General features: G+C 43.2%; 1 protein-coding gene across 3 annotated transcripts in view; it reads left to right on the top strand.

Annotated features, from left to right (window-relative positions):
* The window catches only part of SYNRG (synergin gamma), a 104,038-nt gene that overhangs the window by 46,070 nt on the left and 32,697 nt on the right, over positions 1-25,271 (top strand). For all 3 annotated transcript variants that reach the window (XM_058164175.1, XM_058164177.1, XM_058164176.1), the window contains 3 exons: positions 277-377; positions 1,576-1,638; positions 14,299-15,240. In XM_058164175.1, coding sequence (XP_058020158.1) covers positions 277-377; positions 1,576-1,638; positions 14,299-15,240 — 1,106 coding nt within the window. The remainder of the gene's footprint in view (positions 1-276; positions 378-1,575; positions 1,639-14,298; positions 15,241-25,271) is intronic.

The raw sequence follows: 25,271 nt of genomic DNA, 5'->3' as shown, positions 1-25,271 counted from the left end.
TTGATTTTGCTTGTGAGAAGGTTGCAAAAGGGGATCACATGACTGCGGGACACTGCAGCTGTCATAAATATGAACCAGTTGCCAAAATTTGATCACATGACCATGGGGATGCTGCAGTGGTCGTAAATATGTGAAAAATAATCATATATCCTTTTTTCAGTGTTGTTATAACTTCAGATAGTTCCTAAATGAACGGTTATAAATCAAGGACTACCTGGATCTAATATCCCTCTTTTTCCAATTATGTGTTCGACTTCTCTTCTTTCCTTTCTTTAGTGTTCCTTCAATGCTGATACCTTTTTCGGGCCCCAAAGTGACACCTGCTGTGGATAAGTATGCTGTTTTTAAGGGGATTGCATCTGACAAGCCTGCTGAAGGTACTTGGGCATTTTTTCCAAAAAAGCTACCTTTGTAAATGTGATATTTTTCCCTTCCACTTTTCTTACGTTCAAAAGCAACAATCAAAAAGCGAAAAAGGAAAGCCACCAAAACACATCAATTTCACTCCATTTTCAGACAGGCCACCTGCAGCCCTCTGCCAGCAAAAATGGAGCTCAGGAAGGTTGTGCGCAGCCTGCCCGGCTCCATTTTCACTGGCAGAGGGCTGCAGGAGGCCATCGCGGCTGAAAACGGAGCCTCGATAAGTGACGTCGAGCTGGACATGCCCACCCTGGCCACACCCATCCCGGGCATGCCCATTGCCACCCAGTCCCTCAGGTCAAACACAATCTTGATGCGGCCCTCAATGAAATCGAGTTTTTGACACCCCTGGCTTAGACTGTTTTTGGCGACGTTTCAACAAGGTCTCACTCGTCATCTTCAGGCTGTTGCTTTCGGCTTCGTGCTTGTGTGAGCAAAGCGTGGTTGGAGCTGCTGTCTCTCTATAAATACTGGTGGGGAGGTGGGGAGTGTTGCTGTAAGCGGGTTGGTTGGCTGTGTGGTCACATCTTGATTGGTAGCTGGAGTGGGTGTTTGCAGATGAATCAGCTGTTTCGTAGTATCCTGTGTGGATGTCCTAGTTGTGTGCCCATTAGTCTTTTGTGTTGGGATCTTTGGTGCTTTCTGTGCTTGGTTGTTTTCTTGCAGACGTTTCATTACCCAACTCCGTAACATCATCAGTGCTGATGAAACGTCTGCAAAGCAAACAACCAAGCTCAGAGAACATCAACAACTCCTCCTCCTCTTCCTCTTCCTCTTTGCGGAAGCAAACCCCACTCCAGGATTCATTGTGAGCATCAGAGCCCTACACTTGCATTCCACCCTACCTGGGAGATAGGCTCGGAGCCCTTCTGTTTTGGGCAGGACAATTTACTACCCATTTTGATAACTTGACTAATTTGGATTGAGGCAGGGCGCTTTTGTCAGAACTGGCTCTCGCAAAAACCTGAAAGCCTTTCAGTATTACATTATAACTTGTAAAGTGCCCAGAGTCACCTTGTCGGAGAGACGGGTGACGTTAACAATTGAATAAATAATAAATAAAATACCAGCCATGTGCTACTACAAAACAGGAGCTTTCTGAATCTCTTATCAGAATTTTAACTACATTCTCTTATTTTTAAATATGTACCGTAGATTATGGAGATAGATACAGTGCTTTTCGAGAACTGGAGCACCCATCGGAGAGTAAATCTATAGGTAAGTTTTATCCCATGCAGAACCTTCCAAGATCAGCCTTCCTTGGGCTTTCTAGTGGTCTCTGTCACTGGTTATTTATTTATTTGTTTGTTTGTTTGTTTAGATTTTTATACCGCCCTTCTCCCGAAGGACTCAGGGCGGTGTACAGCCAAAAGATAAAAACTCAAAGTATATACAATTAAAACAAAAAAATTAAAACAAAGCATATTACAAAATGGCCGACATATAAAAATTTAAAATTAAAAAAAACCCTAAAATAATAATAAAACCCCAATTAAAATTTAAAAAACTATTAAGCCAGTCCCGCTTGAATAAATAAGTGTGTTTTTAGCTCACGGCGAAAGGTCCGAAGATCAGGCACTTGGCGTAGGCCAGGGGGAAGTTCGTTCCAGAGTGTAGGAGCTCCAACAGAGAAGGCCCTGCCCCTGGGGGCCGCCAGCCGACATTGTTTGGCGGACGGCACCCTGAGAAGACCCTCTCTGTGTGAGCGTACGGGTCGGTGGGAGGCATAAGGTAACAGCAGGCGGTCCCGTAAGTACCCGGGTCCTAAGCCATGGAGCGCTTTAAAGGTGATAACCAAAATCTTGAAGCACACCCGAAAGACTACAGGAAGCCAGTGCAGACTGCGTAGCAGTGGTGTTACGTGGGAGCAACGAGTGGCTCCCGTTACTACTCGCGCAGCTGCATTCTGGACTAGCTGCAGCCTCCGGGTGCACCTCAAGGGCAGCCCCATGTAGAGAGCATTGCAATAATCCAAACGAGAAGTGACCAGAGCATGAGTGACCGTGCATAAGGCATCCCGGTCAAGGAAGGGACGCAACTGGCGAATCAAGCTTACCTGGTAAAAAGCCCTCCTGGAGACGGCCGCCAGGTGTTAAGACAGCCGTCCATCCAGGAAGACACCCAAGTTGCGTACCCCCTCCCTTGGGGCCAATAACTCGCCCCCAACAGTCAGCCGTGGTTGCAGCTGACTGTACCGAGGTGCCGGCATCCACAGCCACTCCGTCTTGGAGGGATTGAGTCTGTTTCTCCCCATCCAGACCCGTACGGCTTCCAGGCACCGGGACAGCACTTCGACAGCTTCGTTGGGGTGGTCCGGGTTGGAAAAGTACAGCTGAGTATCATCAGCGTACAGATGGTAACTCACCCCGAAATTTGGGTCTGGTGGAGATCTTAGAACCGTGATGAAGAATCTGTGACATGCGCGCCAGAGGTGGCACGCAGCACCCTCTCTGATGGCACATGAGCCATCGCCCCAGTTCAGCTCCGCTGCGCATGCACGCGTGCCTCCCGCTGGCCAGCTGCTCTTTGGGTCTCTGCCGCACATGCGCAGGGCGGAGGGCGTGTACAGGGGGTGGGGCGCATGCACAGGGGCCGCATGCACATTTCATTTTGGGGGTTCAGGCGCGGGGGCATGCTTTGGGCACTCGGTCCGGAAAAAGTTAGCCGTCACTGTCCTAGAATATAAAAGGTTTCATTGGAGGTAAAGGTAGTCCTCGCCTTACGACCACAAGTGGGACCAGAATTTCCATTGCTAAGCAAGGTGGTGGTGAAGTGAATTGTGGCCAAATTTATGACATGGTTGTTAAGTGAATCACTGCAGCTGTTAAGCAAATCAAGCGACCGTTAAGCAAATCCGGCTTTCCTCTTTGACTTTACTTGTTGGAAGCCAGCTGGGAAGGTGCAAATGGCGATCACATGACTCCGGGATGCTGCCACCATTGTAAATACATGACAGTTGCCAATCACTCAGATTTTGATCGTGTGACAGTAGGGATGCTACGACAGGTTAATAACACTTAGCAATAGCACTTAGACTTGCATACCGCTTCATAGTGCTTTATAGCCCTCTCTAAGTAGTTGTCGTGTCCCACTCCTCCGCTGACAGCTGGGTCAGGGAAATCCGAATCAGGCTTGCCTCTGCAGCTCTGCCCAAAGTCCTAGCAAAGTCCTCAGAGCAGGCAGGAGACCAGTAAGTGACTTCAGCAAGATAAGTTTGACTTTTGCCTGACTCAGAGACTGCCAGAAAGTAGATCCTTTATATAGGCCATGGGGTGTGGCTCCATGACTCAGCACTCATTAAGGCCTGCCCCTCCCTTCCCTCTGTTGCCTCCGCCTATCCAATCTTCTGATGCGAGGATTACTCCAATCAGCTGTTGGGAATAAACCCTCCTCAGGCTCACCTGCTGTGGAGGAGGGGGAGGGGTCTAGCTGCTCCGTTTGCCTGGGCATGGAGTCAGGGCTGGGGCAGGGAGATGCTCCTTCTTCTGCAGTTTGTGTGGGCATGGAGCCAGGACTTGGGCCGGGAGGCATACATTCCTCAGTGTTCGGGAGCAGGTAAGAAGGCCCTGGCTGCAAGACACAACAGTAGTTTACAGAATCAGGTTATTGCCCCCAACAATCTGGATCCTCATTTACCAACCTCAGAAGGATGGAAAGCTGAGTCAACCTTGAGCTGGTCAGGTTCGAACTCCTAGCAGTGGGCAGAATTAGCCTGCAGTACTGCTTTCTAACCACAGTTAAGTGCAAGGTCCAGTCATAAGTCACTTGTTTTATTGCCATTATAATTTTTCATGGTTGCTAAGCAAATGGCTGTAAGTCAAGAGCTACCTCTATACCTTCAACAAAAGCAGGCGTTTCTGAAAGCAACTTCATTTAGTTATTTAAAGTATTTAAAGTATATTATATATTCATGTAAGCCGCCTTGAGTCGCCATGTGCAAGCAAGCGGCAATATAAATTTTCTAAAATAAATAAAAATTAGTTGTTTCTTTTCTGGAGCAGTGGTCCCCAACCTTTCTGGCTTAATGGCCCAGCGGAGGGGAGGGTAGAGAGAATGATGTTGTGTGAATGGCAGGTGAATGCATGCACAGCTCCAATTGTTTGAGTGGAGGGCAGGCGCACTCACCCCTTACACAAATAGAGCTTTGAGAACGAGCAGTTGCCATTCACACGAGTGGAGCTGCATGCACATGTGTACTTGCCCCCCCCCCAGCTTGCATGGCCCAGTTCCGAATGGGCTGAAGTCTGGTAGTGGGCCACAGCCCAGGGGGAGGAGGTCTCGGGAAGTTCCTTGACTTCAAGCAACTTTTAAAACCTGTGGACTTCAACTCCCAGAATTCCCCAGCCACAAGTCTCTAGTGGTGTTGTGACCCATGCCCAAGTAGGTAGTATTAGTATTAGTAAGTAGCAAGCTGTTCAAAAACAAACAGACTTTATTAGAACAGCTGAGAATTAACTCATTCTCAGTGTCGTCCAAACTCAATCAAAGCAAATTCTTCATAACACAACTCTTCAGTCTTATCACCAACCTTGGTCTAATCGGGCAAATGCCAAAGGCTTTTCTTGGCAAAAGTTCAAAAGCAGAAAATGCCAACAAGAAATAAATGCAGCAAGACAAGGCTATCAACGTTGTTTTCCGACAAAAAGCCCAAACGCCGTTGCTGGTCTTTTAAGCCTTATGAGAGGGGCCAATCATCTCTTGGCCCTACTCCCAAGTCGTCCTCTTTGCTTGAGCTGCTCTTGCCTTCTGGCAGCTCTTCTCATGCATGCATTAGGAACAGGCTCCTCCTGTTCCTCTGCCTCACTACTGTCAGCCTCTGGAGGCTCCGGAGTCCGCGCATCACTCCCCGATGGCCCTGGCCCCATCTCTGCCTCTGACGCAGAGCCCTCATCCGGACCTTTCCCTGACTCCAGGACTGGCCCATGTTCTTCCTCAGCCTCATCACTGTCCGACTCCGCTGCCAGCTCCGCAGGCTGCTGGCGGACCACAACAAGTAGGAAGGGATGCTCCAAAATAAGATCTACTGGAAAAACCTGCCTCTGTGTGGATTCAGGACTACATGTAATTAACTTAATGGCCAGCAGTCCCTAACTTTCTGGACACTAGGGACTGGTTCCATGAAGAAAGGTTTTTCCGTGGTCCAGAGGGAACGTGATTTTGCATGATGCCTGCATCCCACAGATGGGGCTATGCTTGTTTGAGCATCCTGGTTTCTGGCATGCCATGGCTCGGAGCTGGTCCATGGACCAGGGTTTGGGGACCCCTGTAGTAGACAATGTGAATTGAGGTCCAGCATCTCCAGTTAAAAATGGTTGAGGTACTGGCACTGGGAAGGACCTGGAAAGCTATTGAAGGCCTTTTTAGTACAGTGATTTGTCAGATTAAAGCTAGAAAATATTAAGGATCAAATCTAGGCTGCACCTGACTTGGAATCTCATTGGATTATCTGAGACTGGGGATTATTTCTCAACCGACGTTGCTAAGTTGTGACGAAATAATAATGTAATGGGACATTAAGATCACATACATTGCCCCAGTCTTCCAGGAGATTGGATGAGATAGAGCTGCAGTCTATAAAAATTGAGCCATGGTACATTTTTTAAATTATTTGTACACCGAAATTCCCAGTTTAGTTCTTTCAGTTCCTATTACCTGGATTTGAAAAAGACTGTATCTATTAGGGCAGGGGTCTCCAACCTAGGCAATTTTAAGACTTGTGGACTTCAACTCCCAGAATTTGCTGGCTGAGGAACTCTGGGAGTTGAAGTCCACAAGTCTTAAAGTTGCCAAGGTTGGAGACCCCTGTATTAGGGAACGTTTAATTTATTTCTTGATTTAGGTCCCTTCATGTATTGTCCTTCGTGATTTGTACCAAAAGGACAAGGTTACAATACAAATGAAAAATAATGAAATAGAACAAGAGAAAAATACCAAGTATTGTTTTGATGGGTGAAGCAGTTTCCGGAGTCGGTAACATAGAAGAATTGTATCCTGAAGGTCCCAAATTTCAAAACCCCTTACTCCCAATTAAAAGGGGAGGAAATGTTCATCACATTAGGAGACCCTGAGGATCCTCCCAAAGTCAGAATAAACAGAATAAAAAAGAAGGACTAGAGGAGACATGATAGCAGTCTTCCAATATCTCAGGGGTTGCCACAAAGAAGAGGGAGTCAAGCTATTCTCCAAAGCACCTGAGGGTAGAACAAGAAGCAATGGGTGGAAACTAATCAAGGAGAGATGCAACTTAGAACTAAGGAGAAATTTCTTGACAGTGAGAACAATTAATCAGTAGAACAACTTGCCTCCAGAGGTTGTGAATGCTCCAACACTGGAAGTTTTTAAGAAGATATTGGATAACCATTTGTCTGAAGTGGTAGTAGGGTTTCCTGCCTTGGCAGGGGGTTGGACTAGAAGACCTCCAAGGTCCCTTCTAACTCTGTTACTATAATTATAATAATACTTGTGCAGCTGATGATGGTATTAAGCTAAGTCACTGAGAGGAAAAAGCTATTTTTCTGCAGGGCAGAACATATGGGAAGGTGTTTTAGGTCAGTGTCAGTTCTTTGGAATGTGCCCCAAACACTGCAGAATGCTAATCCATCTGGCTTAAATAGTTTCCATAAGTATAGGTAGTCCTTGATTTATGACCACAACTGAGCCCAAAATTCCTGTTGTTAAGTGAGACATTTGCTCAGTGAATTTTGCCCCATTTTACGACTTTTCGTGCCACCAATGTTAAGTGAATCACGGCAACCGATAAGTTAGTAACCCACTTGTTAAGTGAATCTGGCTTCCCCATTGACTTTGCATGTCAGAAGGTCACAAAAGAGGATCACATGACCCTGGGACACTGCAACCGTCATAAATAAGAACCAGTTTGCCAAGCATCGAAAATTTTGATCCCATGATCATGGGGATGCTACAAAGGTCGTTAAATATGAAAAACGGTCATGGGTCACATTTTTCAATGCCGTTGTAACTTTGAACGGTCGCTAAACCAACTTTTGTAACTCGAGGACTGCCTGTATAAGCAGCTGCCTCTCTTTAAATGCAAGAGCCGGTTAGAATGCAGTATGGGAGGCAAAACTCTGCCCACAGCCAGGAGTTCGATTCTGATGAGGCTCAAGATTGACTCAGTCTTCCATCCTTCCGAGGTTGGTAAAATGTAGACCCAGGTTGTTGGGGGCAAATGGCTGACATTGTAAACTGCTCAGAGACGGCTATAAATTGGGGTCTCCAACCTTTGGTGGGGAGGAGAGAGGGGATGTTTCTGCACAAGCAGCAGGTGCTCATCCTTCCATTTTACGGAAGTGGCGCGTGCCACTTCCACAAATGGAGCTTCCCACGTGAGTGTGAGCACCCGCTGCTCGTGCAAATGGAGCTTCCCACGTGCTCGCCTGCCGCTTGTGTGGCCTGGTTCCAAATGGGCTGCAGCCCGGGAGCTACAAAGCACTATGGATCAGTATATAAGTCTAATGCTATTGCTAAGTTATAATAATAATAATAATAATATTTTAATTTATAGACCGCCCTTCTCCCAAAGGACTCAGGGCGGTGAACAGCCAGTTAAAATACAGAAAACAAACCCATACAATATTAAGAACTACCCATAAAAAACTTATTCAATTGGCCAAGCTAAAATACAATTACACCCTATAAAATCACTAAAATTTAAAAACCCCAATAAATCAATTTAAAAGTTTAAAAAATTAAGCCAGTCCAGCAAGATGAAACAAATAGGTTTTATGTTATGGAGTTATGGAGTTATGGAGAACCAGGGGTGAAATGCTCCCGGTTCAGACCGGATTGCCCGATCTGGTGGCAATGGCGGCGGGTGGTTCAGAGAACCAGTAGCAAAAATCCCTGCCCTCCTCTGCCCCAGCTGAGCTGTGCGATCATCAGACATTTGTTTTTTGTTTTGTTTTGCTTTTAAAAACATTTTTTCTTCATCCGAAAAAATGCTTTTAAAAGTAAAAAAAAAAAAGCCTCTGATGATTGCGCGGCTCAGCTGGGATTGTCAGAACTCTTTAAAAGCTTTTTTTAAACTTCCTGTTCGGCGAAGAGGTTGTAAAAAAAAAAAGCTTTTAAAAGGCTCCTCTGGTGATCCCAGCTGAGTTGCTTGATCATCACAGGCTTTTAAAAGCATTTTTTACAACCTCTTCCACTGAAGAGGTTGTAGAAAAAATGCTTTTAAAAGTAAAAAAAAAACAGTTGAACACGCCCACCCAGTCACATTCCCCCACCACCACCAAGCCACACCCACAGAACTGGTAGTAACAAATTTTACATTTCACCCCTGTGGAGAATCATCAAAGAGAGACACAAGTTTGTTTGTTTCTTTCTTTCTTTCTTTCTTTCTTTCTTCCTTCCTTCCTTCCTTCCTTCCTTCCTTCCTTCCTTCCTTCCTTCCTTCTTTTTTTTATGCCATCCATCTTATTATCCAAATCTCCCTTTATTGTTTCTTACGTATGTACCTGCAAGAAATGAGAGGTCCTTTTAAAGCAGATAATTAGAAAGGAAATCTGCATAAGGTCTGTGAGGTTAAATAGCTTGCATATTCTGAGAAAGATGTAATTTCTGTCATCAAAATCAATTTCTTCTGCATGGCATGGCTTTTCTGTGTGTGTGTGTGTGTGTGTGTGTGTGTGTGTGTGTGTGTGTGTGTGTGTGTGGTTTTCAAAGAGGGTTGGCAGTTATCCCATGAGTAACAAGGGCTGAGGTTAGTTTGATGCAACCGGCTTGCTTTATCTATCTGCAGATTAGGAAAGACGCATTTTTAATCTTGGGTTCACAGCCAGTTCAGCTGTAACATAGCCCTGCTCCAGCATAATAATTACAAAATATTCTAGGAGGTGAGTCATATAGGGATGTAGAATAAAATGGCAGGCAGGAAGGAAGGGAAGGAGGGAAGAAAGAGAGAGAGAGAGAGAGAAAAGGAAGGAAGAAAGGAAGGAAGGAAGGAGAGAGAAAGAAAGGAAGGGAAGGAAGGAAAGAAAGGAAAGGAAGGAAGGAAGAAAGAAAGAAAGAAACTAAGAAACTTTGAGTTTCTATCTGATGAGTTTGTAGCATAGGAATGCATTCCCCAGGACTTGCCCCATTAACATTCAGCAGCCCATTTATCTTATCTACACGCACACGCACAGGGCTAAAATGGGTTTTGAAGTTTCTACTAGGGGCTGAAAGAGGCATGAACCCTTTTATTCCCGCCATACCCCCGTAGATCACGGAGGGGTTTAAATATACTATTAAAAAGTGAGGACCATCCACCCACTCCCTAAGTATAGCATCCATGTTTGGTTTTAACATAATTAGAGAAAGGTGGTGGGGATTAAGGGACAATATCCTTGAAAATAGTGAAACAGTGTCCTCATTGATTCATTGTCACTGAAAGTACTGTTTTTATGCTGTGAATAATGTTCATACGATAGGCGTGATGGGTTTGTTGGACATCTACATGCTTAACTGAATGAGTTCAAAAGTTTCTTCTGCCATGTGGAAACCTGGTAGGCAGCCCAGTACAGGTAGTTCTCGACTTACAACCACAATCGAGCCCCAAATTTCTGTTGTTAAGTGAGACATTTGTTAAGTGAGTTGTGCCCCCTTTTACGACCTTTTGTGTCACAGTCGTTAAGTGAATCCTTGCGTTTGTTAAAAGTTAGGAACACGGTTGTTAAGTGAATCTGGCTTCCCCGTTGACTTTGCTTGTCAGAAGGTCGCAAAAGGGGATCACATAACTCCAGGACACTGCAACCGTCGTAAATATAATAATAATAATCATAATAATCATAATAATCATAATAATCATAATCATAATAATCATAATAATAGCAACAACAACAACAACAGAGTTGGAAGGGACCTTGGAGGTCTTCTAGTAACAACAGCAGCAGCAACAACAACAACAACAACAACAACAGAGTTGGAAGGGACCTTGGAGGTCTTCTAGTCCAACCTCCTGCCCAGGCAGGAAACCCTACACCATTTCAGACAACATATGAACCAGTTGCCAAACACCCGAATTTAGATCACGCGACCATGGGGTGGGGGGGATGCTGCAACGGTCGTAAGTGTGAAAGACAGGCATAAATCACTTTTTTCAGTGCTGCTATAACTTCAAACGGTCACTAAAGAAATCACTATAAATCGAGGACTACCTGTATTTCATTTTCAGGCAGAAGAGGCAAGTTGGTTTTGAACTCTGTTTTTTTTTTATCACTTTTAACCCTTTCACCAGCTTACATATCTAACGGAAAAGCTTGCCACCCATCTGTAAGTCAAGTTTTTGCTGTGCCCTTTTCTTGGTCTTGGGGGTACCGTCAGTTTCACAAATGAGTTTCGGGAAAAGTGATACTTGTACCACTTTTCAGGAGAATGTCCCTGAAACCTCCCAACCGGTTAGAATTTACATCTGCCTCGAAGACCGATCTGTTGATTTGCTACTGCAGCATTTGGGAAACTGACTTGACTGGGTGTTTTTAATATTATTATTATTTTTGCTTTGGTGATGGTCATTTGAATATTTTATTAAAAATGAAGTGTGTGCTTGCCCATGGATGTGGCTGTAGCTGGGTAGATACAGACAGAAAGAACGAATCTTAAATTTGTGTTGAATTTAAAGTATTTCCTTCGCCATTTTGTTGTTTCTACTTCTTGCTGGTGAATGGGTTAAGCCAAATTTGAAGAAGTTAAGTAAATATTCCATTTTAAACTAACCATTCATATGGGATTAATTATAACGATGTGCCATCAAATTAATGTAGACTCTTAATGACCCCATTTATTTTTATTTATATGTTTCTATCCCACCTTTATTTATTTATTTTTTACAAATAACTTAAGGCAGTGAACATATCCAACGTGCCTTCCTCCTCCTATTTTCCCCACAACAACCCTGTGAGGTGAGTTGGGCTGAGAGAGAATGATTGGCACAAAGTCATCCAGACATCTTTCATGCTTAAGGTGGGACTAGAACTCACAGGCTCCTGGTGATTGGCCCAAAGTCACCCAGCTGGTTTTCATCCTTCAAGGTAGAACTAGAATTCATCGTCTCCTGGCGATTGGCCCAAAGTCACCTATCCAGTTTCATGCCTAAGGTGGGACTAGAACTCACTGGAACTCCCGAAAGGAATAAGTGCCATGAGAAATATTCCAACCCCCAATAACACAACACACTCATTTCTTTCACAACAATGGTAAGAAATTCGCACCCTAGGACTTCGGAAGGCCTCCCAAATTCTCATGTCCCTCGGAAACCCCTTTAGTCCAAAATGTAGTTTTGTGGGTTTCTAAGATGGCAAACAGGGAGACGCTGGCTCAGTGGCTAAGACGTTGAGCTTGTCGATCGAAAGGTCGGCAGCTCAGCAGTTCGAATCCCTGGTGCTGCCGTGTAACGGGGTGAGCTCCCGTGACTTGTCCCAGCTTCTGCCAACCTAGCAGTTCGAAAGCACGTAAAAAATGCAAGTAGAAAAATAGGGACCACTTTTGGTGGGAAGGTAACAGCGTTCTGTGTGCCTTTGGCATTAAGTCATGCCGGCCACATGACCACGGAGACGTCTTCAGACAGCTTTGGGTCTTCGGCTTTGAAACGGAGATGAGCACCGCCCTCTAGAGTCGACAACGACTAGCACGTATGTGCGAGGGGAACCTTTACCTTTACCTTAAGATGCCAAACAGACTCACGCTGCAGCATTCTAGAAAAAAAGTCACCATCGCCCAAAACTGTGGAACAGCCAGTTAAGGGTTAACACTTTCACTTTGTGAACTGTGCGGATTGACAGTGGGTTCCCGAGTACATTCATGGCGCTAGTGGCAGACTCCTTGCTACTCTCCGAGCTTGGTGGTTTTCTTGCAGACCTTTCATTACCCAGTTAGGTGATATCATCAGTGCAAGGGTAACGAAATATCTGCAAGATAACCATTAAGCTCAGAGAGCAGCAGGGACTCCACAGTTCAACCCTGAGCTGCAAATATTCTCTTTTGTTAGAAGGCGCTGGTTATTACATAAAAGGCTCCATGTGACAGAGGGCCCGATTTCTTGTGGGAACGCTTGTCCCTCATAGTTTTTGCCCATACCACACATTCTTACAAGTGTGCTCCCGGTCCCCCTGCTTAAACAATACCACCTGGTGAGACCAAGGGAGTGGTCCTGTTGTGACCCAGGCCCAAGTAGGTAGTAGTAAACGCAAACAGTTCAAAAACAAACAGACTGAGAATTAACTCATTCTCAGCGTCGTCCAAACTAAATCAAAGCAAATTCTTCATAACACAACTCTTCAGTCTTATCACCAACCTTGGTCTAATCGGGCAAATGCCAAAGGCTTTTCTTGGCAAAAGTTCAGAAGCAGAAGACGCCGACAAGAAATAAATGCAGCAAGACAAGAAACAAGTCTATCAAAGTTGTTTTCTGACAAAGAGCCCAAGAGCCGTTGCTGGTCTTTTAAGCCTTATGGGAGGGGACAATCATCTCTCGGGCCTACTCCCGAGTCGTCCTCTTTGCTTTAGCTGTTCTTGCCTTCTGGCAGCTCTTCTCATGCGTGCACTAGGAACAGGCTCCTCCTGTTCCTCTGCCTCACTACTGGAGGCTCTGGAGTCTGCACATCATTCCCCAATGGCCCTGGCCCCGGCCCCATCTCTGCCTCCGACGCAGAGCCCTCATCCAGGCCTTCCCCAGCCTCCAGGACTGGCCCATGTTTTTCCTCAGCCTCATCGCTGTCTGACTTGTTGCCAGCTCCGCAGGCTGCTGACAGACCACAACACTAGTGGACAACAATAACTTAGTGTTAAGGGCTCCGCCTGGCTTCCAAAAGAGGAGAAGGTGCATAAATACATACTTTACATATTTTCTGGTCAAGCACAAATGGTCAGGTCCACACCTGAAGGTCCAGTTAAACTGATTTATTGCTATTCGGGTCTATGAGGGGTCCTTGGTGCTCTCTGAGCTTGCTTGTTTCCTTGGTAGCACTGATGATGTTACATAGTTTGGGTAATGAAACGTCTGCAAGAAAACAAGCTCAGAGACCACCAAGGACCCCTCATGCCAACCCTGAGCAACAGATATATTCCTTTATTAGTATTCATGCCTATACACAGGAATCTTCTCAGCTAACCTGGTTAGATAAGGGTCAACCGCACTCAAGGGGAGTTGACCTTAGTTATGTAGGGATTCAAATGGGGGATGCGGTGGCTCAGGGGCTAGGTCGTTGAGCTTGTTGATCGAAAGGTCGGCAGTTCAGCGGTTTGAATCCCTAGTGCTGCCGTGTAACGGGGTGAGCTCCCATTACTTGTCCCAGCTTCTGCCAACCTAGCAGTTTCGAAAGCACGTAAAAAATGCAAGTAGAAAAAATAGGGACCACCTTTGGTGGGAAGGTAACAGCGTTCCGTGCGCCTTTGGCGTTGAGTCATGCCGGCCACATGACCACGGAGACGTCTTCGGACAGCGCTGGCTTTTTGGCTTTGAAACGGAGATGAGCACCACCCCCTAGAGTCGGGAACGACTAGCACGTATGTGCAAGGGGAACCTTTACCTTTACCTTTATGTAGGGATTCTAGGCTAATTCTTTCTTTTAACTCCCCCCACCCCAAGTTCTGCCTCTCTTCCTATTACATTTCCCTTGGGATCAATAGAACCTTCCAATCCTTAATTTACCTCGTTTTCATGCTTATTACGTTTTACTTATGCATTTTTTTGTGTGTGGAAAACATTAAAAGATTATTCACCTGGAATCCTTGAGGAGAAGTAAAACGGAAAGTGGACAAAATAAAATTAGTTCAGGGCCATTTTGAACCAGGTGGGAGTTAGCAGATACGATACTCGGTTGAGGCTATTAAAATGTTCAGGAAACCCCTACGAACTTTGCTGTCTGTTCTCTTGTTTTCCAGGCGAGAGCTTTGCCGATTTCAAGTCCCCGGGAACAGACGACGGCTTCACCGATTTCAAAACCGCGGACAGCATCTCTCCACTAGAACCGCCAACAAAGGACAAAGCATTTCCTTCCTCCTTCTCTTCTCTTTCCATACAGTCCAAACCACAACCACAAGCAAAGCCCTCTCTGAATTTGGCAGACCTGGATCTCTTCTCCTCAGCCTCGACTGGAGAGAGCCAACCTGCTCTCTTTCCAGCCGCGTACAGTTCCCCCAAACCGGCAACTTTTGCTACACCATCACACACCATATCGGCCGCCACCACTCTTCCCGCGCCAGGCAGCGGCTCGTCCCTGGCCAGCGACTTTGCCGACTTCAACCTTTTTGGTGGGTTGTCGAGTTGTCCTTCGGTTACCACTCAGGACGAGTTTGCAGACTTCATGGCTTTCAACAACAATTCTCTGGAGCAGCAACTGGATGATAAATACGGGGCCCTCAAGCAAGAGGCCAGCTCGGTCCCCCCAACTGGCTCCTTAGCCGGTGCTGTGAAGAACGGGCAGAGTCCCGTTGCCACTTCCAACAAATACGACATCTTCAAGCAGCTGTCTCTGGACAGCCCCGGGTTGGGATTCGAGGAACTCAAAGACCATACTCCTTCATCGGTGAAAAGCGAAGACGACTTTGCCGATTTCCACTCGAGCAAGTTTTCCTCCAGCTCGGAAAAATCCCTCGTCGACAAACTGGCCGCTTTCAAGCACACCAAGGAGGACTCCGCTTCGGTCAAGTCTCTTGACCTCCCATCCATTGGGGGCAGCAGCGTGGGCAAGGAGGATTCGGAGGACGCCCTCTCTGTCCAGTTTGACATGAAACTGTCAGACGTGGGAGGAGACCTTAAGCATGTCCTGTCTGATAGCTCCCTGGATTTGCCAACGGTTAGTGGTCAACATCCACCAGCAGCAGGTGAGGAACTGGTTAGATTGCTCTGGTAACAAGCTACGGGAAAGTCCCAAAGTCTTGGTCTCATGAGCTGAATTTCAGTATTCTGTGCCGATCCTGCCATGGGAAAAGCCTCCGGAATCTGTATTTTTGGCTAGCTTCTCATCTCTTAATCGAGCAGTATTAATTGGTTGTCCGACTGTGTAATTTCTAGATTGGCTGGGGTTTTTTTTTGTTTTTTTTTTGAGGTAGATCCTGTCCTGCACAGTATGTCCTCTTAGCAACCCCAGTTTTAGGCAAAATAACTCTTCTGTTGTGTCACTAATAATAAGACAGAACCAGAACCTGCAAGAGGCTGCTTTGGGTTTAGCTAATTGGTTAGAAAAGGGATTTGATCCTGTTGCGTGGGCATTCCCTTTCTTCAAAGCACAGGTCTGTCTTTTTGAATTTTCCTGCAGTTGCAAATATTTTTTTTTTTTAAATCCCAGCATTGGAAAGAAATTACCTAGCTCTGGCCTATGCAGGGGTGTGTCTCTCTAAGCTATGAAAACAGCCTCCAGTTCCTTTTTCCTTAATCCCAATAAAGTGGTACCTTAATCCCAGTTGTTAAATCAATCAGAATGTCAGTGTAACTGGGACTTTAAAGGCCAGTTTTAAGTTACAGTTTCGAATCAGTATTAAATCTAGTCATAGGTATTAAAAGTACTGTCTGACCAGATTAAGGCGATGCGTGTTTGCGAGGGGGCGGGGTGTCAGTCTCTAATTTGGCCCCAGTAAACAGTAATAGACTTGGAAGGGACCTTGGAGGTCATTAGTCCAACCCCGTTGAAGACACATACAGTATTCACTTGAAATCCTGCCTCATGCAATTTCTGCACCAGAATATACTTTGAATAATATAGCTGCTATATCACATTTGCACAGATCAATAGATTGTCATCCCTGTGTATTCTGGAAGAAATTAGCAATAATAACTGAAGTCCAGGCCCTAGCTGTGTTTAATGCTAGAAATTGTGCTATTTTCCCTCCACTGTGGAGCGATGGCTTTCTTAACATTCCGGGTTCACGCAGAGACAACCGTGACTGCTTTGTCAACCCAGAATGCTGCTATTAATGCATTTTTCCCCCCATTCTGGCATGCGGTTTGCAACAATAGATTCCCAATACTGGCATTGAAATAGTCATTAATGGCTTAGCTTTCTCAGGGTGCAAATAACAGACTTCGAACTAGGAAAACATAACACTGAGATTGCTATGCTACCGGATTACCAATCCTTTTGCATCAACTGTTAGTAGGTTGGAAGCCATCCTTCCATAAATCCCACAGAATATCAGTGCCCTCTTGAATACCTGGAATAGAAAGGTGTGGCCAATTCCTTGGGTTGTCTCACCTGCACTAAATTATGATAGGTGAGAAGGACATAGCGGATTGGTCTCTCCCATTTGCATCAGTTGAAAGGCAGTCTCGAATTGTCCCGAATGAAATAAAAAGCACGGAAATCTCCTATTGCAGTGTTTCTCAGTCTTGGGAAAATTAAGATGTGTAGACTAGAACTCCCAGAATATCCCAGCCAGCTATGCTACCTGAGGAATTCTGGGCGTTGAAATCCATGCATCTGAAAAGTTGCTAAGGTTGAGAAACACTGTTGTATTGGAGTTTTCCTCCTTTTTATTTATTTTATTTATTTATTTATTTGATTTTTATACCGCCCTTCTCCCGAAGGACTCAGGGCGGTGTACAGGCAAAATAAAACAGACAATACAATATACAATTTAAAATGCAATTAAAAAACTTATTTTAAAATTGGCCTGAAAAGTAAAAATATACAATGAACTAAAAACCCCATTTAAAATTAGTTAATAAGAATTTAAAATTTAATAAAATTCAATTTAAGCCAGCCCCGCGCGAATAAAAAGATGTGTCTTCAGTTCGCGACGGAATGTCCGAAGGTCAGGTATTTGGCGTAAAAAGAATAATCTTTTAGTTTTCTTCAGGAAATGAACAAATACGGAGAATGAATTAATTATCTCCAATTTAGTTGTAAACCATTAAACTAAACACTTCATGGGTTGGTGATTTTTTGGGGGCGGGGGGTACAATTTCTCAGTGAATTTTGTGGCCTTTAAAAAAAATGGGGGGAAAATCACAATATCCAGCACAAACAAGGGTTAATCAGTATTAGTATAGGTGGCAAGGAAATAGTTGCTCCAGAAGCCATGTACTTCTACATCAGTTGCTGTTTCTTTCTCACTTGCCTCTATCCCACCCCAGATCTTAAGTGAAAAGAGGAGAAAAAAATAACTGTACTGTAATCTAATAGTCTATTTTTAGGTAGGGAATATAGAAACAAACCCTTTGGTGGTTTTAGAAGAAGAGGATTTCTCTAACAGGGTGTTTGAAATATTCAGGAGTAAATTTGCTTCGTGAAAAATGAAACCTTTTTTTTCGTTTTTGTTTTTGGATGTTTATATCTTTGATCCGGTCTGGTTGGTTTACCAGTAGCCTGGTACCTACCATGCTTGTCCTTGAAAGTTTTTTGTGGTTTTTTTTTTATTTTGAGTTTTTCAAAAGCACTTTTTTCCTACTATTTTTCTAATCTGTCTTAGTGATAGTTTGATGAATTACGGTAATTGTCCGTAGCAATTCAAGGATTGATGCTTGCCATTCAGTTTGCACCGAGGGATGCATTCTGGATCCTGAGATTGATTAAGTCAGTATTATGTTTTTGATGCTAAACTTTATAGAGAATGATTCCCCCATTCCTTATTTTCCAAAATCAAGTATTTATCTACTTTCTGGTGCCAAGGGCCTGTTCAGGGTTAATATCTCCATTTCCCAATCACGATTAAGAGATCAAAAGTGGATTTCTTTCAATCAAAATCCCAGAACCCACATCCACAGCTTGCTATTCCAGTCGTACCAAAGAAGTGGTTAATACCAACCAAGATCAACTGCTTAAGTATTTTAACTATTGGCTAGGAAGCAAGCTTAAGTGGCGGTTTCCACGGTTACTTTTTGATGCAGACTTTATGAGAAAATGCAGTTAAGTCGTAAGAAAAATTTACTCTTTAAGAGGAAAGAGAATGGCGAGTCCTCAGCTATTTTTTTGAATTCTTAGATCAGGGTTTCTCAACCTTGGCAACTCCTAAGAGGTGTGGCACTTCAGTTCCCAGAATTCCCCAGCCAGCTTGAGTGAATAGCTGAGGAATTCTGGGAGTTGAATTCCACACCGCTTAGAATTTCCAGGGATGAGAAAAACTGCCTTAGATGCTGATAGCAAAATGACAAAGAAGTACTTTCATCTGCTTTGACTCCAAAATTCATTCTTTGTCTAAATTTTCTTGGGGCTTTCTGTCTACTGTTATTTGATAAATCGAGTATTTTTCTGTCCTGTTGCTTCTATTTTCTTCTCTCTGTGTATATATTAGAGCTGTGAAGTAGTCTGGATTTGATTCCCAAGAGCAATCATGCAGGATCCGTGTATATAGCTTCTATCTCCACCCCTTTAAAGCAGCTACATCTTTTCCCAGATTCTCACGGCTGCTTTTAAGAGTGAACTGATTGGTATTCCAAAGCACCTTTTCTGAAATACGTTTGCAGCCCTAAGCTGTAATGTACAGTCAGTGGTGGGATTCAAATAATTTAACAACCGGTTCTCTGCCCTAATGACCAGCTGGGTAGGCGTGGCTCGGTGGTCATGTAACCTCAACGTCACTCACTTCGATGGGCAGTTCGCCTTAGCTGTTACAATGTAATAAGGGTTAACCGGAGAGGCAGTTTCTGTAAGCAGGGCAGTAAAGATTAGGCTAGAAACACCACCAGAATGTTTCTTTCCTGCCTTCCTTACAGGATTAGCCGTGTAAAGTGATAAAAAACAAAATTAGATTTCTTCCAACAACCGGTTCTCCAGACTGCTTAGAAAGTTAACAACCGGTTCTCCCGAATAAGTGCGAACCGGCTGAATCCTACCACTGTGTACAGTATATATACAGAGAGAGGATGGAGGGGAACTTTTCAAGTTCTGAATTGGTAATGTTCCATATATACTCTACCACTTTAATTGAAAGCAGATATTTTTTTTTTCTTTGCTCATTTCTATTTGGTCTGTAAACTGAATTGTCACAAAAGGGACAGTATTCCCTTTTTTCCCATTCCTCCAGGGTGCTTTTCTGGTGGTTTCAAGGAGGAGGAGTTCCTAGGTTACACAGGACTTCTTCTCATATTCCAGCATTAGCATACATCGCAAACAAAACCAGCGTTTCCACGCTTGAGAGTTTATGCAAGCAAAATCCAGCTATGGGTGGTGGGGAGACTAGAAGGAATTAATGTGTTTGAGGTGGGGGGAAGGATATTTAAATCAATCACTCTTCAGTGTAAATGCTCTTAACACCGCAGGAATGAAGGGAGAGTCTTTTTCTAGCTCTTTCAAGGGGATACTGTCTCTTTAAACTTTGTTTCTTGAATTCTGTGAACGGACGAAATGCCCCTGGCTTGATTGCGGAATTAACAATCTGACCAATGTTTATAACCTTCTGCTTGTTAATTTCAACCTGTCGTGTTTGTTTGGTTTTTGGGTTTTTTTGGTTTTTTTTTTTTTACTTTTCTGCCAAATTTTAGAACCCTTTTCTCGGTTCTGCCTGATTGGATTGAATTGCCTTTGGCCTTAGGGGTGGGTGGGAGTCTCTTTCTTCCCCCGCCCTTTACCTGATATTTGCCCCCATTGATCTTTTTCGAAACGGTTGCAGTGCGATTAAACGGCGATTAAACGGCGGGAAGTTTGCCAAAACTGGCAGAACCTTTGCATCAGAAAAGAAAAGAAAAAAAACCCCACTTTTTTTCCGAATCAGAACCGAAGTAGACATCTTCCTTCCGGCTGTCTCTTTTTTTTTTTCCCTCTACTTTTCTGATGCCTTTTGTTTTCAACTTGACATTTTTCCTGTGTGAATGTGCCTTTTGGAAAACAGCTTTGATATCTCTCTCTCTTCTGCGAAAAGACTGGCCTGCATGCTTTGACTCTGATGATTTCCTTTGAACTCCTGTAATACCATTCTCTTTTTGTGACCTGTAAGTCCTGCTGTGTTTAAATAAATATTTATCTTGGCATAATTTGAAAGTCTGAGCATGTGTGGTTTTTCCTTCCACCCACCCACCTTTTTTTTTTCTTTCTTTTTTTGAGTCCAGAAATTTCTGGTCATCAGAAAAAAAATAAAGTTTAAAGCAATTGTATCCCCTTCTATATGAAAAGCCTCTCTCTTTCTCTCTCTCTTTCTCTCTCTTTCTTTTTCTGTCTTTCTGTCTTCGGTGGTTAACAGAGCTAGAATAAAGAAAAGGAGTTATGATTGTTCAGAAAAAGATTTTAAAAAACCAATGGGTTTGATGACCGTGCTACTAAATGGAACTAACTAAGATGGCTGCTTGACTAAAACTAAATAGAAAATAACTTTCTCCCAAGTAAAGATGTAAAGTCATGGAAAGAAATGGAAAATTTCTGGAAAACAACCTTTTTATTTACAATTCTCTTTTTCTTTGTTTTTTGTTTGTTGAGGCCTTTTTTTTTTCCTTTTGCTTATAAATGGGGGGAAAGCGGCTTAGAAAATATTTAAACGATACAAAAATTGTTCGGTAAAGTATTTCTGTATTTACCAGCCAACCTCAAAATAATTTCTAACAGCTGCCTAGCAGGAAGAATTCTCTGAAATAAATAGTGTTTATAGTATCAGATAGCTTATACAGGTAGTCCTTGACCTACAACCACAATAGACCCAAAAATTTCTACTGCTGATTGAGATGGTTGTTAACTTGACTTTTGCCCCCATTTTATGACCTTCCTTGCCATGGTGGTTAAATGAATCAGTGCAGTTGTTAACCACAAGGTTGTTAAGTGACTCGGGCTTCCTCTTGGACTTTGCTTGTCAGAAGGTCCCAAGGTGATCAGATGACCTTGGGACATTGCAACAGTCATAAATACATGCCAGTTGCCAAGCATCTGGATTTTGATCACGTGACCTTGGGGAAATGCCACAAACGATCATGTGAAAATCAGTCATAAGTCACTTTTATCAGTGCCGCTGTAACTTCAAATGGTCACTCAATGAACTGTTGTAAATCAAGGACTACCTGTACTTATTTTAAAAACAATGCATTTCTACCCTCAGGAATGTGAATATTTAAACGAAGAGGGGAGAATTTCTTTAATCTAGAACAGGGGTCTCCAACCTTGGCAGCTTTAAGACTTGTGGACTTCAACTCCCAGAGTTCTTCAGCCAGCTTTGCTGGCTGAGGAACTCTGGGAGTTGAAGTCCACAAGTCTTAAAGTTGCCAAGGTTGGAGACCCCTAATCTAGGAGATGATTTTTGATTGCTGACTTTATTTAGAGCTTGGTGGAACTTTCTCTGTTTTTGCTACTTACTCTTTTGGAGTACAGAAGGTTTCGACAGAAGCATCAATTGATTCCTGTCTGGATAGGATACAGATATAATCCTCTCCCTCTCTATATGGGCAGTCCTCGACTTATGGCCATCATTGAACTCCAGATTTCCATTGCTAAGCAAGATAGCGGTTAATTTTGTGCCCAGTTTATGACCTTTTTGCCATAGCTGTTAAGTGAATCACTGCAATTATTAAGTTAGTAACACAGTTGTTAAGCAAATCTGGTTCCCCCATTGACTTTATTTGTCAGAAGGTCACCAATGTGATCACATGACTCCAGGACACTGCAACCATCATAAATACGAGTCGGTTGGCAAGCATCTGAATTTTGATTACATGACCACGAGGATAATGTAATGGTCATCAGTGTGAAAAATGGTCATAAAGCATTTTTCTTATTGCCTTCGTAACGTCAAATGATCACTGAATGAGTGGTTGTAAGTCGACGACTACCCGTGGCCCTGTCTTGTCCCATCTTTCCTTTTTTTTTTTTTTTTTTTATTTTTTTTTTTTTTATTACTTTTTTTACAACAAACAAACAAAAAAAATACATTATTACACCCTTGTGCTATACATAAAAGGAAGATTTGGGTCTTCGGATATATCCTCATGATTGCCAAAATCCACGTTCTCGAGGTACAGGTACTGAAGCGTCCAATGTTCCAAGCGCAAAGTCCACAAATGGTTTCCAAGTCTTCCAGAAAATATCTTCTTTATACACACCACTTCTAATTTTAATATCACATGTCATTTTATCATTTAAAGCTAATTTCCACATTTCAGAATTCCACTCTTCTATTCTAAAAATCACATCTAGTTTCCAATATCTAGCTATTATAATTCTACCTATTATAATCATAATTCTAATCAATTCTTTTCATATTTTGTTAATTCTATTTCCTTAATTACCAACAATAATATAGTTTCCACTCTCAATGTTATTACTTTCCCCATCATTTCAAATATCATTTTCTCCAATTGTTGCCAAAACTTTTAACCTTATCACAATTATACCACATATGTTCATAAGTCCCCAATTCCATCTCACATCTCCAACATTTTTACTAGGTTTTTTATCCATTTGTGACAATCTTACTGGAGTCAAATACCATTTCCAAACAACTTTATAATTGTGCTCTTTAATCCTTATAGATAAAGTTCTCATAATTCTACTCTTCCAATTCACATTCCAATCTGATTCTGGTATTTCAATATTAAGATCTTTTTCCCAATTTGTCCTCATCACTCTTTGTAATTTTTCATCAGAATTTATAATCTTATAAACCCTACTAACGAGTCCCTTTAGCCCAATTTCATCTTTCATAATCCGAGATACTAAATATTCAAATTCAGTTTCACATCTATTTATTGAATAATTTTCCTTTAGTTTTTTTGTCCATTTTTCTATCTGTATTTTTTCAAACCAACTTAACCCTACCATCATTATTATTATTATTATTATTATTATTATTATTATTATTATTATTATTATTATTATTATTATTATTATTATTATTATTATTATTTAGATTTTTATACCGCCCTTCTCCTGAAGGACTCAGGGCGGTATACAGCCAGATTAAAAAACAGTACAATATACAAATTAAAACAAAATTAAAATAACATATTCTATAAATGGCCAAAAATTTAAAACCGTCAAATTTGACCCATAAAATTCATAAAAATACCCCAATTAAAATTATTAAAATTCAAAAAGTTTAAAAAATTAAGCCAGTCCCACTTGGATAAACAAGTGCGTTTTCAATTCACGGCGAAAGGTCCAAAGGTCAGGTAATTGACGCAAACCAGGGGGAAGTTCGTTCCATAGGGTAGGTGCTCCAACAGAGAAGGCCCAACCCCTGGGGGCCGCCAGCCGACATTGCTTGGCGGACGGCACCCTGAGAAGACCCTCTCTGTGTGAGCGTACGGGTCGGTGGGAGGCATAAGGTAACAGCAGGCGGTCCCGTAACTACCATGCTCTTTGATGCTACAGAAACTTTGGAAGCTCTATTAAAATTTTAGTTTCTATTATACATAGTGCTCAACGCAGGACCACAGTTGAGCCCAAAATTTCTGTTGCTAAGTGTGACAGCTGTTCAATGAGTTTTACCCCATTTTACCACCTTTGTTGCCACAGTTGTTAAGTGAAGCTGAAATCTGTGAGAGTGGGAATGGCAGAGAAGAATAGAATAGAATTAGAAGTTAGAATTAGAATGAATAGAATAGAATAGAACAGAACACAACACAACACAACACAACACAACAGATGTAGAACAGGAGTAGAAGAGAAGAGAAGAGAAGAGAAGAGAAGAGAAGAGTTGGAAGGGATCTTGGAGGTCTTCTAGTCCAACCCCCTGCTGTGGCAGGAAACCCTATATACCAGTAATGGTTAAACTTTTTGCCATCACGTGCCAGGAACGGGTGGGGGGGTGGGGGAATTGTGCATGCGTGTGCCCACACCCATAATTCTTTTTTTTTTATTGAAAAAGTTTTACAAGAACAAATGAATTTCCCCCTCCTCCTCCTCCTCCAAAACCCCTCCCTCCCCCGACTTCCCGGAGCAAACGCAAGGTATAGTTCAATAAACAAACATTCATACATAAAATTTTTGGAATCTAACATAATTATAATCCTTCTCTTTCACATAACCTGACTTCTTCCATTAAAATCAAAAACGACATCCTTCATTCAAAGGCAATCTTGATATCTCTTAATCTGATATCTATTTTGAATATAGTCAGTCGAGTTCTTCCATTCGTTTAGATATTTTTCTTGAGTACTGTCTTTCAAAAACGCTGAGATTTTAGCCATCTCAGCCAAATTGGAAACTTTCAATATCCATTCTTCTATTGTGGGTACCCAGACCCATAATTCTATGTGCCCTGTCCACGCGCATGCGACCTCCCTGCTCCCCTGCCCCCCCCCCCCCCGGCTCCTGGCATGCGATGGCCTGGTAGGCCCGTTTTTCTCTCTCACCTGGTTCCAAAGCCTCTCCATGAGTCTGGGGAGGGCAAAAACAGCCTTTCCCCCCGCCCCCAGGCCCTCTAGAGGCCAAAAACGGCCCGTTTCCCAACTTCCGTTTGGACAGGAAGTGATGTTTTTTGCTGTCCCCAGCCTCCAGAAACTCCTAGAGAGGTTCTGGAGCCAGGTGAGAGAGAAAAATGGGCCTTCCTCACCATCCCCCAGCCCTCTGGAGGCAGGAAATAGCCTGTTTCCCTACTTCTGGTGAGGCCAGAAGGCCCAAAAATCAATTGGCCAGTGCGCGCATGTACGCCGGAGCTGAGCTCGCGTGCCCACTGATACGGCTACGCGTGCCAAAGGTTCTCCATCACAGCTATATACCATTTCAAACAAATGATTGTTAAATCTCTTCTTAAAAGCTTCCAGTGATGAAGCATTCAGAACTTCAACACAGTTTCTCTCTTTTAAAATACCTGCAGTTTCATTCACACAGACACAGTGGTGGGATTCAAGTGATTTAAACAACCGGTTCTCTGCCCTAATGATTTTTTCCAACAACCAATTCGCCAAACTGCTCAGAAAGTTAGCAGCCGGTTCTCCCGAAGTGGTGCGAACTGGCTGAATCCCACCACTGCACAGACAGACACACAACCAAGAGAATTGC

Source organism: Ahaetulla prasina, chromosome 1 (assembly GCF_028640845.1).
Source record: "Ahaetulla prasina isolate Xishuangbanna chromosome 1, ASM2864084v1, whole genome shotgun sequence".
In the NCBI taxonomy this organism is placed as follows: Eukaryota; Metazoa; Chordata; class Lepidosauria; order Squamata; family Colubridae; genus Ahaetulla; species Ahaetulla prasina.
This window is presented reverse-complemented; position numbering and strand designations above follow the sequence as displayed.